Source organism: Nycticebus coucang, chromosome 6 (assembly GCF_027406575.1).
Source record: "Nycticebus coucang isolate mNycCou1 chromosome 6, mNycCou1.pri, whole genome shotgun sequence".
NCBI lineage: Eukaryota > Metazoa > Chordata > Mammalia > Primates > Lorisidae > Nycticebus > Nycticebus coucang.
In genome coordinates this window covers 56,580,537-56,597,433 of record NC_069785.1, presented here as the reverse complement: position 1 = coordinate 56,597,433, position 16,897 = coordinate 56,580,537, and the positions used below count along the sequence as shown (strand labels likewise).

At 35.4% G+C, this 16,897-nt stretch overlaps 1 protein-coding gene across 2 annotated transcripts in view; it reads right to left on the bottom strand.

Annotated features, from left to right (window-relative positions):
* The window catches only part of UNC13C (unc-13 homolog C), a 578,086-nt gene that overhangs the window by 122,812 nt on the left and 438,377 nt on the right, over positions 1-16,897 (bottom strand). For both annotated transcript variants that reach the window (XM_053595673.1, XM_053595672.1), the window contains 4 exons: positions 13,963-14,089; positions 8,537-8,633; positions 7,453-7,596; positions 1,083-1,160 (listed from right to left, as the gene is read on the bottom strand). In XM_053595673.1, coding sequence (XP_053451648.1) covers positions 1,083-1,160; positions 7,453-7,596; positions 8,537-8,633; positions 13,963-14,089 — 446 coding nt within the window. The remainder of the gene's footprint in view (positions 1-1,082; positions 1,161-7,452; positions 7,597-8,536; positions 8,634-13,962; positions 14,090-16,897) is intronic.

Sequence of the window (16,897 nt, the reverse complement as noted above, 5' to 3'; positions counted from 1 at the left end):
AATCTTCAATTTAACAATCATCATATAAATAGAATCTTTTCTGAAATTATCAGGCACTCTTTGGATTTTCTATGTAACTGTTTACATGTGCATTGTCATTGAATTAGAAATATATGCTTTCAAGAAATAAGTACCTCTCTTGCTTTTAGAAGATTTATAATCAATGACAATTAGAAACCACTGCTGAGATGCCTGGAAGTTCTAATAAAATTTCTGGGAGCATGTTAATTTATGAGAAAGAGGCATCTTTTGGAATTCTGAAGAGTCATTAGGACTGACTTAATGACCTGTCAGCAAGAGGTCAATGAGGTTTCAGGGAGAAGACTAGTAGCTTTCTTTAGAATTCTTGCAGAATTGCTAATAAAATTGATTTTTTGAAAGGAAAGAAGACTACTTTTTCTCCTAAGAAAATACTATACTTCTTATTTTTTAAACACTCAATTTTTCAGTGCTGCTTTTTTTTTAATTCCTACAATATTGCCAACATATTTCTCCTAATATTACTCATTGAATAGGAAAACTTCCACTTTCCATCAAAATATAACACTGACTATATTCCAAATAACTTCAGTTTATCTTGCCTCTCTTTATGCCTTTTATTAACTTGTAATACTCATTTGGATTTTATAAATATTTCCCTAATCATTAAAAAGGGCTAAATTAATAATTCAGAGAAGAAATCAGCATCATTCGATACATTAACCATCTTTCTCAATTTATCTGAAAACTGAAAGACTACATTATCCTAATTTTAGTATTGCTGCCAAAAGAAAACTAGTTGGTGCCAATACTCATCTAGTTTTTAAGTTTCCAACCCTCACCTCTAATATTTTATGAGCATATGGATTTTCATAGTCTTCTTCCTTATCAATATGGAAAGCTACAAATTGGCTGCATCAAGACAATTGACTTTCCTGTGATTAAAACCAGGTCAAGATTACTAGAGAAGTTCCCAAACCATTCCTTACTTTTTATCACCCTGTATGAAAATAGAAAATAAACAATTTTCTCTTGCTTACTCACAGCTTGAAGAAGTACATCTCAACTGAGAAATACTTGGGAGTCGAGACATTTTTACTTACCACGTTTTCCTTATCACAATAGGAACTGAAATCACTTGATATAATTGCCGCATACTGGACCAGCACTTTGTTGATGGTCTAAGAAAGAAAAGATTGTGAAATTTATCCAGGTATGTGGTTTTCCATATATGCTATCTGGGTTAACGCTAAGTCATGCAAACCTTTCCTGTCTTTTTCACCTAAGAGGGGGCCATAGGCAGTGATTCAATCTAAGCCTTGCTAAAAATAATGATCTCAACTTTAGAAGATAAATATCGACCTCTGTGGCAACCTCCTCTATTCTTAGATACTTGTTATGGAATGATCTATAATGCTCCCCCTCTGCTCCCCAAATATACATGTTATGCTTTGAATAACATCTTACGGTTTCTACCCCTCCTTCCCACCATTCCAAAATTCTTCATGGTGTTCATTTTCTGAACATTCTCAGATGTTCTTCAATCCTTCATTTATTAGTGGGATGAGAGTATTACTGTGCACATCACTTGGGAATGAGTATTTTCAGTAATTTCCTGTGATATAGAGCTATCCTGAGTACTATCAAAAACTCTTAAAACCTAAACTTTCATCTTTCATTATATTACATTATTTCTGCATCCCTCAATTCATTCACCTTTTATTTATCAAGTTACTCATTGCCTGATCTTTCCCCTCTGTCTGTCTTTTTCATCTTAATTCTACATTTTATTTCTTTCTCTCAGAACTATTTCTAGGCCTAAGAATGTCCTCTGCTTTTATTAGTTACAGAAAACAGGAAAATGAACTGTGTTCATCACATTTTATTTCAATTACTGAAAGATGTATTGAGTTTTCATCCAGATCGAATTTTTATAAACCACATGTAGATGTGATTTTCTGAGGCGAGACAAAGCATCATGGAAAGAAATATGTTCTCTCTTTTCATAGAAAAACAAAGACAAGAGACTTTCTGTTCACTTTTGTGTGTAACACATCTGTCTGAATTTTCTTAGTGGATCAAAATCTACTGGGGATGCCACTCCAAGGAGCGAAGCTGAAGAAGAAATGTTTAATCTATAAAGGTGAACTTACCAATGAATTGAACTTGTTTTACAGACTTTTAAAATCACAGTGAAAACCTAAAATTAGGGATAACATGCAGAAAGAAGATTGATACTTTGTAGAAGGACCCGGCAATGTGATGATGTACATCAATTTAATTAGAAAGTCTGCCTTAAAAAATATAAAATCTTATCAAGCAGCAGACCAATCAATCCAGGAAAACAGATGGCTGATCAGACTATCTTCTAAACGAGTCTCTTCAAATTTTACTTTAGACATAATGTTGAATTACTTTGGCTTACCTAAGGGAGCACTAATTCATTTGTAACTGCAAATACTCCTCTCCATTTACAGTTTCTTAATGACAGTTAAACTTTAAGCATCATTTTACTGTTTTGCCAAAACCAAAAGCAAACACAACACATAAACCTGACTTTAGGACAGTGGTTCTTAATCTTCCTAATACCACGGCCCTTTAATACAGTTCCTGTGGGTTCTCAGCCACTGCTTTAGGAGATTGTTGTAATTTAGACATTATAACTTGCATGAATTTCCTCTATAACCCAGTAACATTCAGATACCCATTGGGCAAGTTACTAAATGACCTGTTTGTTTTCCTGCAGAAGAAAGGGGAATCTGGACATCCATTTAGTTATTCTCAGGGTATCCCCTCCTGATGAGAGACCCTAATTCTGGGATCTTACATCCACTAGTCTGTAGATACTAGTTTAGGAAGCCTGGATGAGCTTCAGGTAAGAAAAGGTGCATAGTCATGTAGGATATAGTTCAACACTGTATTCCCATAACAGTTCCAGGAATGCTGCTGTAATAACCCCGCTTATTTACTAATGTAAAAAGGAGACTTGCATGAGAATGTACAATGCACATTTTAGGAGCAACTTCAATATTATCCTAATTTATTCAACTAAGTAAATTACTACCCGACATTCATTCTTCCATACAAATAAGTGACTGCTTATGACACGTCTCTTAAGTCACTGGTTCTTATAATGTAGATCTGGCATCAGCAATATCACAAGCATCACCTGAGAATTTATCGGAAATGCAAATTAGCTGGTCCTATCCTAGATCCACTGCGTAAGTAACTCTGGAGGGTTGTCCCAGCAGCGTGTTTTAACAAGCGTCCAGATGATTCTGATACATGCTAAGCTTGAGAACCACTGTCCTAAGTAATAGATGGCAGGGTGGAGGTAACTCTTAGGTGAGAACCTGCTGATGGAAGGGGTATCTGGACAGGCCTGGAAGACAGGGCTTCTGGGTGTGTGAGCTCAGGTCATTATTTTATCTTTGAGAAAGTGCTGGTCTTCAGAAGAGAGAACAGTGCAGAGACAGAGGCAACAGATACCTTAATGGGGCTGCTTGCATTTTGTTCTATAAGAAAACAGAGTATATATGAACAGCTGGTCGTGTGGCACCTTTTCTATGAGATGCACCAAAGGAGCTGCTATTCCAAGAGCTGCAGAGTAAATAAGATGAAATTCTAACAGGATTGTGGCAGCAAAATCAGTGATTCTTCTGTATTTAAAGGATCAGACAGGATGACAAAAACATCTCCCAGCCTCAATCACTAGTGATTTGACATGCAGTAGGATGGAAGTCAAGTACTCGGACTGAGTCACTCTGGTTTCCTGATGTAACGCCACGCTAGCAGCAGTGGGCCGTACATCCTGATGGCACGTTCACTGTGCCCTCCAGTGGACTGCTCTTAGGATCAGTAAGGCAAGAGCTCTGGTTCAAGTGTTCTCTTCCCAATAACATTTTATGTGTGGAACGATAGTGTTGAGCAATGCAAGTAGGACAAGACGATTAGCACATCACTTGATGATCATCATTAGAAATTTGACCTGAATATTTTCTGTACTATATTTTAACATATAGGATGTAACAGAGTGTCTTTCCCTTCTTCCACCACAGATGCCTGGGCTTGTCCTAAAGGGTAAAAATAAAGGAGGACAGTCCATTCTCCAACTTACTAGCCGCCTTCTGCTTACACTGGCTGAGAGGTGGGAGTGCACCTAGTGGTTAAAAGCATCCCATCCATTCCCTTCCTAGCTGCACGCCCTATCTCAGTAGGTTAAACTTTTTGAGGCTGAGTTTCATCATTCGAAAATTTAAGGAAAATAACAGTACCATTTCACAGAGTTGTTGTGAAGAATAAGCAAGACTATATAAAGCAATTTGCGTACGATAATTCTCAAGGGACTATAATTATTATTTTTTAAACCTAGGATTAGGTTCCCCGAGAACAAAGAATAGAGGTGTGTGTGTGTCTCATTCACTACAGAGCCTCTTCCACCTGGCAGCCAGACTCATATCCTGGACTCGATATTTGTTTATTTGTTTTTAAGTAACATTAAAGATCACTTTCTCTCTCTGTTTTAAATTAAACTACTTGAGCTTGTCAAGAGCAGCCGTATAGCCATAGGAACGTTCACTACATACCATAGCGTCACTCATCACAGCTTCAGAGTGTTCCTGATATGAAATGGAGAATTTTTTTTGTACCTATTCAGTCCTACATATTTTTTATAAGGACACATTGGCCCTTTAAATTCCATTTTAGAGTGCTAAATCTTCTATATAGGATGTTAGAAGGCTAAATGTCTTGGATATCATTAATATGTCTTATTTCCAGGAGTACTGTTTAACTCAATATAAGTCTAAGAAAAATAATGTGATTTCAGTATGTTTTGATATAAGGATCCCACCTTACATAACCTACCTGCCTGGATACTCCGAGTTACTCTGAGTGACTGGGTACCATTCTAATAATATGTTACTAAAGACATTAACTCTGAGATTTTTAAATTCGCATCTGATTCTGCTTTCACTACAAGTCCTACAGAATTCCAGGAATCATACATGGCATGCTTTTTCAAACACTATCCCTAATGACCCACTTTTACTCTTTTCTTGGAAATCTCCCAAAACACAGCAGCTCATCAAGAAAAGACATAGAGAATGTTTAGAATTACTCTCCTGCATATTTCACCATGTCGAGAAATGGGAATCATCTAAGGGGCTAAGGAAGTCCCCTCCAAGAGGGATTCAAGTAAATGATTTTTAGTTGTAATGTTAAAAAGTGGGAGGTTAGTCTTCCTAATTAATAGATACAAAGATGTGAGTTCAAAATATTTCATAGCAAATAAATATTGTAATAGTGCTTAAGCTAACAGTTTGTCTTCCCCTAAAGCTTCATGGACTCCTCATTTTTCTACTGAAGAAGTTCGGCCACTTTGCCTGTTCTTTAAGGCTCTTTATAATAGGAACCTAATTGTCCAACCTTAGCTCCACAAGCCTTCTAGGAACCCTATGCTTTAGTCCCTTTGGTTCTTCTCAGAGTAGAATCCCTGATTTATAGAATGGTGGAGAGCTCCCTTACAGGGTCACCAAGTCCGTATCTGATGTTCTGTGTCTAGGTAGTAAATCTTTGTGGTGTCAAACCATAGAATTTCTGAGTTTGCTCCCTCAATATGAACTATCCTATCACATTTAATAAAAGGTACAATCTCCTGTGAGACTTGTCTCCTGATTCATCAATCAGAGAACTGAGCTTGAACTCAGAGATAGGGCCAAGGAGAGGATCAGTACGAAACTTCCCATTCCTAAAGGACTTGGAGTTAGACTTACTGTAATGATGGTGAATGCAGTTCTGAATGTGTACTCACTGTTCTGTCTCTGTAGCTCAAGGCAGTAGCATGTTAAATCTACACATCTGTTATGCATGCAATTGTGCTCTCAAAATTCGTAAGTTGAAGTCCTAACCCTCAGTACTTCAGAATGTGAGTGTATTTGGATACAGGGTCTTTATGAAAGTAATTAAGATGATGTTATCAGGGTGGGCTCCAGTCCAATCTGTCTGGGGTCCATATAAGAGGAAATTTGGATTCAGAAGAAAACATCAGGCAGGTCACAACCCCGAGGGAGGACGTAAGAGGTGACAGCAAGAAGCGGCCATCTACCAGCCACGGAGAGAGACCCAGGAGAAAACAACCCGTGGACAACTTATCTTGGATTTCTGGTTTTCAGAACTGTGAGAAAATAAATTTCTGTTGTTTAAATCACTCAGTCTGTGATATTTTATTATGGTTTCTCTAGCAAACTCATAAAACATCTTAAATATTATACCATTGTAATTGGGCTTTGGCATTTTCTTATTTCTTAACATGTCAAATATATATATGTGTGTGTATGTGTGTGTATAAATTTGTCATGGTTGTTTACAGTTGGGCCCTACCATTACAAGTCTTTTGAAGTTGGAGATTATGCTTATTTATGATTATATCCCTCTGGGGGCTAATTAAGTGCACGAGTGAGGCAAATAGTAAGCTCTTGTTGAATGAACAGCTGAAACCTCAGTCATTACTCAACCCACAGAACCAGACTTAAATTTAGGTCAGCCAGACACAGAACCGTGTAAGTAGTTTCCCTAAATTACTCTGCTTGTCACATGGCTAACCTGCATAAATTTCCCCAAATGTTCAGTGTTTCTTAAATAGATGAAAAGATTGCATCCAATCTTCTCAACAAGAAGAGCAGAGCTCTTCAAGATCTGGGTCATGTTCACTCTCCTAACCCGTCCTAATGGAATTGTTTGTTTCCCTCTATTATTTCCCACTTCAGTGCAGATCTCACTAGGCTAGAAACTGAATTGTGTCCATTTTCATGTCATCTTCCAATTAGTTTATGTTGTGTATTCTTGAGGACTATATAAATTTCTTTCTTTCTTTCTTTTTGTTTTAAGATTTGAGGGTCAGAGACTGCTTCTTTTATTTCCCTTGAAATCCTTGGCAAAGTAGTAAGCCTATAGAAAACGACCTTAGATTGTAAGAAAAGGCCTTGAAAAATTTGCCTGATCAAAATCGATCTGTCAAATATAAAATCTAAATTCATAAAAAAATTGAAGGATTCAGAAGTCCCACTATAGTTATTGGTGGATTTGTAATCAGAAGTCAATTTTCATGCCTCAAAATCCAAAATACATTTTACAGTACTACAGTGTCTGCTAAAACATACTTGTCAATTTGCATGTAAAATGCCGAGGGTTACTTTCAGGGAGAAAGTCACATTGTAAATGGCAATAATATGGTCACCCATGGCATTCTCTTCAATTATAATAAGTGACTGAGTGAACAATAAGTAGGTTTTTAAGATGAAAAATCCATATTAAAAACATAAGAAGTCCAGTAAATCAGATGACAATCTTAGAAACAACTGAACCTATTTGTACAGAAGAACAAATTAAATTGGGGTAATGGTGTCAGGTAAGACTGATATTATAAAACAACAACAGCACTCGGGCGGGGGATACCCATTCCATTTAACCTACCTTCGCAAACCTTCTCATTAAGTGAGATAATGTTTCAGGATTAGGGCATTCGAGTTTCTTAATAATCTCAAAGCTCTGATTAAGCTGAGCAAAGACGTCCACCACGGAGCAGGAGAAGAGGGCGTGATCAGATGTCTGCTGGAACTGAGGGGAGGGGGGAAACCATCCCAAAAAGCACATTAGCAGGAGCCTGGGAAGAATCTTCACTATTTCACATATACAGCTGAATCTTTCATACCACTCACCTACATTTCCCAGTAATAAAATGCTTGCCCATGTTAAAATTGTTCATGTCCTTTTCTGGAAAGTGTAGTGAAACTAATATTCACAGGCTGAGCTGTGGCTGACTGGTTTCTACACAGCTGAACTAAGCAACCAGCTCTTTCAGAGTTCTCCCTCCTCGGGGACATTAGCATAGTTTAGCAAAATAAGCTGCTTGTTGTGGTCAAGACTTTTGAGAGAGTTTTTTTCCTGGGACTGGGAGGGTGCCTGCTCCTAATCTAGAACAGTTCCAGGGAAACAGAAATGTTTTGTATAAGCCTGTGGAACTTATAGATTCTTATCGATTAGAGAGGTAAAGACGAATCTTGGGACAAAGTGGTGATTGCTTTTTTTTTTTAAAGACAGAATCTCACTCTGTCACCCTGGGTAGAGTGTAATGGTGTCATAGCTCACAGCAACCTCAAACTCTTGCTTGAGCTTAAGCAATCCTCTTACCCAAGCCTCCTGAGTAGCTGGGACTACAGAATGCCCAGCTAGTTTTTCCATTTTAGTAGAGATGGGGTTTCACGCTGCTCAGGGTGAGCTCAACTCTCAAAAGTCCTGAGCTCAGGCAATCCACTTGCCTCTGCCTCCTGGAGTGCTAGGATTACATGTGTGAGCCACTGTGCCTGGTCTCGATTTTTTTTTTTTTTTTTTTAATTTAAGCATTTCTCTAGGGTACTGACCAGCCCTTTAAAGTATGTTTTAAATTTATTTTGGCCACTGGGTAATTAAAAGAAAAACAAATTAGTAACAGTAAGCCTAACCATTTCCATTAGCGTAAAAGCAAGCGATAATAATAATTGTGACAATCTAAACTCACTCCATCTTTTTTGTCTCTTCCCAGCGCTCCATGAAGGAACTCCATTGATACATCTTCATTTTCATCTAGCCACTGCATGACAAAAGGTTCAAACCACCTAAAAAAGGGAAAGATGTTACATACCACAAAGGACTTCATTGCATATCATTAACAGGAATTCTACTCGCATGTGAATGTAATTCAGGATCAAAAATCTTCTTTCATTCCCCTTCTCCAGTTTTGCCCACTTAGAGACCTTCACCTTTACCTCATCAAATATCCCCCAGCCTTTTACTTTCAATCTCTACCTCTCTCTTGGCTCTTCCAAAGCTGCCTCAAATAGACTTGTTCCCAACACTCTTCAATTCTCTTTATAATTCAGACTCCTGTAAAATGATACCTGCGGTGCTATCTTTTATCATACAATTCCCTCATTTCTTTTTTTTTTTTTTTTCCAGTTTTTGGCTGGGGTGGGGTTTGAATCCACCACCTCCAGTATATGGGGCTGGTGCCCTAATTCCCTCATTTCTTAATCCCTCAGGGTTGAATTTCTAAGTCATTCCCACTATTCTGTAACTGTGTCCCTGGTTGCTTACTTCTGACTTTCTAGTTATGATCTAGAATACATCTGCAATTGGTTTTTGTGGGTGATCTAAGTTTCAAAGTTCTTTATTCCATGGATGCCCCATCTAGCAATATTTATTTAGAATACTATGCATTTCCTGCTGCACTGAGTTGCTATGTCAATCTGGTAATGACATTGTGTAGGTCGGTTTCTGGACTATTTTGTCCCTTTGATTTATTTGTCACACACTAACAGAACACTTTTTTGGGTAAGTTTTTGATAACTGATAGTGTAGTTCTCCAGCCTTCTTAACTTCCTCTTCAAGACTGCCTTGGTATTCTCAGTCCTGTGCATTTCAATATACACTTTTGAATGAACTTGGCTATTTGCCCAAAATTACTTTTTCAAATTTTTATAGGAGTGGGTTGAATCTGTAGACCAATGGAGGCAGAGCTACCACTTGTATAATAATGTATTCTATTTAGGGACATTGTATATTTCATTTAGGTCACCTTAAACTTCTCTCTGTAATATTTTACAGCTGCTGGAAACCGGGGTTGCACACCTTTGATCACATTTATTTCTAGTGATTTTAATTCTATTTAAATTGTATGATGTATAGATAATTTTCTAACTGTGGCTGTAACGTAGAAATTCAATAAGCTTTCATATACATTCACTACAATTACTTTAAAATTTTATTAGTTTTCCTGTAGTTCCTTTTGGATTTTACAGATGCGAATTATGTCATCTACAAATACTAATAGCATCATTATTTGCTTTCATATTCATTCAGCTTTTCTATTCCTTTCTTGTCTTACTGCGTTACCAATGACTTTTAGTGCAATGTTAAATAAAAGGGAAATTATCAGGTATCAGTCTCATTTTTAATCTTAGAGGGAAGCGTTTAAAATTTTGTCAATAGTATAATGGTTTTTTAGTTGTATTGTTGTTTGGAGGAGGTATTTTATTAGTTAGAAAGATTTTCTTCTTAACTTGCTAAGAAATGTTTATAATAAATTGGTATTTTTATTTTACCAAATTATGATTCTATGGCTAGTGTTAGATTGTAGACACTTTCTCCTTTAGTTTTTAAATGTGGTAAACTGCACCGATTGGTTTAAAATGTTTAACCAATCTCAGATTCCAGGAATAAATTCCCCTTGGCAATGTTATGTTAGCCTTTTCATAAATTACTGTAATCTATTGGCTAGTATTTCATTTTTTAAAACTATGTTCACAAGAGAAATTGGGCTATTATTATTCGTATTTGTCACATTCTTGAGATATATTTTAGTAGCAAGGATATGCTGGCCGCAAGATAGTTTGAGATATTTTCCTGCCGTCTCTGGAACAATTTGTACAATATTCCTTAAACATTTACAAGAATTCTATTGGGGGCCAACTGGGCATGATATTTTATTTGGGACATGATTTTTAATTAAGAATTAAATTTTTAAATAGTTATAAGCCTATCCAGATTTTACATATTTCTTGTTATCAACTTAATGTTCTATTTAAAACAAATTTGTATATTTTGTCAAAGTTTCTAAATGTACTGGCATAAATATTCACTTCTTAAAAATCTTTGTAGACCCTTTATGATGTTCTTTCTTAATGGTAATTTGTGATACTTCCCCTCCCATTGCCTTTGCTAACACGAAAGTAAAGTTTTTTCTATTTTATCAGTCTTAGGAAAAAAACAACTTCTTACTAAAATAGCAGAAATAATTTCTCTTTTTTAAGTTTTTAATTTTACTTTCAATTAAGGTCATGTTGATTATTTTCTTTTTTCTTCTGATTTAATTTTCTGTCTTCAAAATTTCTGAAGTAATTACTTTTATTATTGATTTTCTATTCTTCTTTCTTTCATACGTGTTAAATTAAAGCTATATATTTTCCTCTATTTCCCATTGTAGCTGCATTTCACAAGTTTTGATGTGGCACATTTTATTATTACTTAGTTCAAAATATTTATAATTTCATTATTATTTCTTTTCTAACTCATGAGTTACTTAGAATGCTCTGCTTAATTTCTGTATCTGATGATTTTGTAGTTATCTTCTTGGAGTTGATTTCTGCCTTACCTCCACATGGTCCAAGAATATGTATAATAAGTTTTTTCAATTCTTTAAAATTTATTAGACTTGTTTTATGGCCCAATAGAGGGTCTATTTTGTTATATGCATCATGTGTACCTAACAACAATATGTACCTTATCATTGTATATAGGGTTTGTGTGGTGAGTGCATGTAAAGAATGCCTGTGAAAAACTATGGTATCTCTGCATGATCAGATCTAGAAATATAGATATAGGGATATAGATATCTGTAAAGATAGGTATCTTCACATGTCTTAATTGTATTGTTCAAATGTCTTTGTTCTACTTTTTTGTCTGATTCTTCAGTATATTGCTAAAGAAATATAATCTCCAAATAGTCATTCAGTCCTATTGCCTGATAACCTTTATTTTTAAATGAATATTAGAGATTGCTCATGAAAAATTGTGAATCTCTGGTTCACTATGTCTTCCAGAGAGGATTTAAATTTTTTCTTGAAGACAAAACGCAGAGAGATCACCTTGATATATATATATATATATATATATATCTAAGGCAGGGCATTAGCCTGGTCTATTTCCAGTTTGCCTTTATTTCTAGAGGACAACACTTCAAAAATCTCACCTGACAGCCCAGGACGTATCTAACATCATTTCTTGCTTAACAAGCCTTGAGCTCTAACATTTTCCCCTCCAGCACTGTGAGACTGCTGAAGTCTCAACTTAGTTTTAAATCTCTTAGTGCCTACTTTCTACTTGGTTGTTTTTGCCTCAATCTCCACACATGGGCAGATTAGGAATCACAAATCACCACAAGGGCAAGGAGCTGCCTTGCGCTCCTACCCCTGTAGTTTTCGTTTCTCTGGAATCTTGGCCTCACAATTCCAAGCAACTTTCATAGCCCTTGATCACTGCTATTTCATTAACCTGAATTTATTTTTAATTGATAAAAGGTATATATATTTGCTATGTACAACATAATTGTTTTGAAATATGTTTACCTTATGGAATGGCTAAATTGAGTTAATCAACACGTATAACCTCGTATACTTATTTTTTTTCATGGTAAGAATGCAAAAATCTGTTGTCTTAGCAACATCTAAGAATCCATTAACTGTAGTCACTGGATTGTACAATAGATCTCTTGAACTCATTCCTTCTAACTGAAATTTTGTACCCTTGGACCAACATCTTAACACTCTCCACCCCATAGTATAGCCTTTTAACTTGTCCCACTGTCCCATTCCTTCTTATATATGTCTATGAGGAAAGTTTTATTAAAGAGCCATTCTTTCTGCTCATTACATTGTTCATTGCCTTCTAAATCTCATCTCTGTCTCCCATTCTGTCTCTTCCACCTCTGGCAATGTCTAATGAAGGTGGTACAAGCTTCACAGCATTTATTTATAATAATCTAGTTCAAAATTACTTTTCATCTATTGCTTTTTAAGATATTACTCTCTACTAAGTTTGTGAAAATCGATTTCCCATGGATTAGAACCAATATATTCCCACCTCCATAATTATACTCAAAACTTTTATTTTCACCTTAATAAAATAGGTGCTTTTCTCTCTTCTCTTGCCATAAGCTGCCTATTTTTTAAAGAATGTATCAAATGCTCTGCCATTCATAAATACTGTGGGGAGTCCTCTAAATAGGGGTAATGTCTCTCTTCTGTGAAACCTTATTGCACTTTGTTTATGCTCCTTAAACTAGCACATATTTAATTTTGTCTTGCTTTATCATCATCTTTGAACTTATCAATATCTCCAAGAGTACAATCTCCTTTCAGGGTGGGGTTAATTATCTTATTTGCTAATGTCTGACAGCACTTGGCAGAGTGCCTGACATATGGAAGAATGAAATAGGATTCTAATACATATCAAGTGCAGAGTATGGTATGTGTGATTGTGTGATTACAAATGTTTTTACATAGTACTGTTTTTATGATAAAATTGCCTGTTAAGTAATAATTTCTATTTTAAAAGTATAAGCTTTTAACATAGTTATAAACTTTTTTTTTTTTTTTATTGTTGGGGATTCATTGAGGGTACAATAAGCCAGGTTACACTGATTGCAATTGTTAGGTAAAGTCCCTCTTGCAGTCATGTCTTGCCCCCATAAAGTGTAACACACACCAAGGCCCCACCCCCTCCCTCTGTCCCTCTTTCCGTTTCCCCCCCATAACCTTAATTGTCATTAATTGTCCTCATATCAAAATTGAGTACAGGATTCATGCTTCTCAAAATCTGATTATACAGGATCGATATATAAGTACCATTTTTTATTTTTTAATTAAATTTATTTCAGGTTAATGTGTGGGTACAAGCAACCAAGTCAAAATATCTGATTTAATTAGGTAGAGTTCATCTTCTGGTTACGTCCCCCACACAAACGCCCCCGCCACTTGTGCCCACTCAGTGAGAACACCCCAACCCTCCCTTCTTTGTTACCCCTCCTCCCAGCTTGAATTGACATGAGTTTTTCTTCTATTTGGGCATGCATTGGATTGAGCACCTTATTTTTTTAAAAAATATACCTCTAGCACTTTTACAGAAAATAATTTTATCACATGAGCCATATCCTATTACATATCTCTTTGTCTTTAAGCTGAATATCCAAGTAAGATATACTTGAAAAAATACAACATAATTCAGCTAAATATAGTTCCCAAAGACATGCAAATCTTATAATGTTAATTTTGTAACAGAAATTTCTGCTTTCAAATGAAGACTATGTGAAGAGATTTTAATCCTCCACCATTTAGGTATTATTTTACAGGGCTGTGAGGTAGGTGTGTGCGTGTCAAAATCACTACTTACAAGGAGTATTCAGGAACAGCATCCGTGAAGGGAGGAAGTTCGCGCACATATTCATTATAAAACCATTTCACTTTGAAATGCAAATTCATATAATCAGTACTTTTGCATAACCGCTGCTTTTCATGTTCTATAACAGATAAAATCATACATTTAATAAAACTTGGTTTGCCAACAATGCTTCTAGTGTTCCAGTCTACTGTTATTAGTAGCATGTTCTAAAAGGAAGAACACAGTATATTAGCAGTAGAGGCAAAAGCAGACCTGAATTTAACCAGTGTGATGAAAATCTGTCAAATGGTCTATGATCACATTAATGTACACAGCTATGATTTAATAAAAAACAATAAAAAATAAAAAATAATCATAGGTACTACATGGAACAGGTCAAGCAATAACACAAAATGACTTGATTGTTCTAATGTGTTTTAGGTTGAAAAAAGGTGAGAAATATGACACAGTTCAAAAATAATAACATAATACAATTTTTCTATTTATCTGCAAGCTTTCATTTTTAACTACTCTTCGCTTAATGCAAAGTGACAAAAAAGAATTAAAATTCTAAGCATGGATAAAAAAATGAATCAGTAGCCATAATCACCAATTAATAGTGGAAGTGTAAATGAATGGATCACATTTCTAACCTAGATATTTATCATTTAAAGAACTAAGACAGTTGAAAAGGAAAGGGAATATCTCTAACCTCTAAGCTGTACTATTTTATCTTTACCTTTCAAGTTTAGCTGAATTATTTTGCACTTTAAGGCTTTTTGAAATTTCATTAGCAGGATTTCCTACTATGTGGCTTTTTTTTTAACTCTTGCTCATCAAGTATAGCTTAAAACTATTATTATGATCTGGACATATAGCACTTGGGAATGAAGACAAATAAAAATGTCACTGAACATGTTTATCATGCTTTTCTCCCCTAATGTTAATATTTTGGCCGATTGTAGCTACAACTATGAATACACCCACACCCAAATATCCCTAGTTATCTTCAGATTAAAAGTCCTCTCTTACAAGTTCTGGTTGGGGCCTGTGAGTCTTCTAGGGGTTTTGATTTATGGGAGGAACATCCTATACTTCACATGTTAGGCAAAATTCCGAAAATACTAATTGAAGCAATTAGATTATTTTAGATACATTGAGGGCATCCCTGCTTTCCAAATCCTGACTAGAGACTTAAATCCCAAAGAGTAAGCACAATAGAGACTGCATTCCTAAATCAAACCTATATCAAACACTTTTAAATGACCTGAACCATGATTAACTTAAGACCATTCGTAGAACTGAGAGACAGATGAGAGCAGCATACAATGTACTCACAAGAGTAACAAACTAATACTTCTAGAACAAACTCCCAAACAAAATTATGAGCAAGGCGATGTTTTGCTTGAGCTCCCTCCAAGTTCATTTGTCTTTTTCCACCATTCAGTTCAACTTTCTTCCAACCTTCTTTTCAGAGGGTAGTGTCCCCTCACTTGATAAGTTCATGGGTAGAAACTTAACAGGCAATCCACACGGGAACCCAGACAACAGGAGACCCTTGTTCCGCGACCTATACGTTTAGAGGGCTTGGGTTATCAATAATACAGGCTGAGAATTGAACACCTCTCAGCCTTCTCTGTTGTGAGGAATCCCACACTTTGTGTTGGCACATAGAAAGCCAGAACGCTAAACATCTGCTCTGATGATTACGACTCTCTAGGCCCCAGAGAAACATTTTGGACCATCTTTTGTTCTATGTCCTAGAAAAAAAAGGTATCCAGGTATCCAAATGCTACAAGGTTTGCAGGTTGTACCACTGCTGACAACACAAACTGGTACTGCTTTCAAAGATGCAGAGAAATTTGCACTGTGGACTCAGGTAAGAGAAAGGACAAACTAACTTTCTAGATTCTTCCGCTGGATAGCAGAAATAAAATAGATTGTTGTATGATAAAGTATCATTTTCAAGCAATGACCATTTCTTTTTTATTAATTTATTTTTTTAATCTTACTGAATTTATTTATTTATTTATTTTGCAGTTTTTGGCCAGAGCTGGGTTTGAACCTGCCACCTCCAGCATATGGGGCCAGTGCCCTACTCCTTTGAGCCACAGGCGCTACCCCGCAATGACCATTTTTTTTAATTTTGTTTGGTTCCAATTTATGCTTCTGAGGGTACTCATGAATTAATACAGGTGCATGAATACAGGGTAATACAGGGTACTCATGAATTAATATAGATTCTTCCACTGGACAGCAGAAATGAAATAGATTATTGTATGATAAAGTATCATTTTCAAGCAATGACCAATTTTCTTGCTTTTGTTTGGTTCCAATTTATGCTTCTGAGGATACTCATGAATTAATACAGGGGTACATGATGGCTGGGGACTATTTCGCATATTAAAGAATTCATAGTATTATAAATATATGTACATAAAACTTGATACCGATTTTTTCCAACCAGATGGCCATGGAATCTAGAATTGTTGGTATTTTTATTTTATTTTTTAAATCTAGATATGTGAGATTTGATAGAATTTAGCTTTATTTATTAATACCTTAAAATGTATATCAAATAATAATTTATATTTTGTCTTCATTTCTATGAATATTTTTGAAAAGTTTAGAAGACAATAACTTTTTAAAAACTATATAGGAACTGTATCTGAGAATGCATATGGAAATAATTCTAAATTTTAATTTCTGGTACTTTAAGCTACTTAAATTGTAGCTTTTCATAAAATATATATTCAAATCATATCTGTTTTGCATAAAACATTTTATTTTTAAATCCTTTAAGACTACATATAAATTGAGATCGGACAGTAAAAGAAAATGTGTTAGTGGAGTTCAGAAAAAAAAGCCTGAAAAGAAAATAGAAACAGAAAAAAATTCAAAGTGAAGGTGTCCTCAAGATTTTAGGACCAGAAAAAAAAAAAAAAAG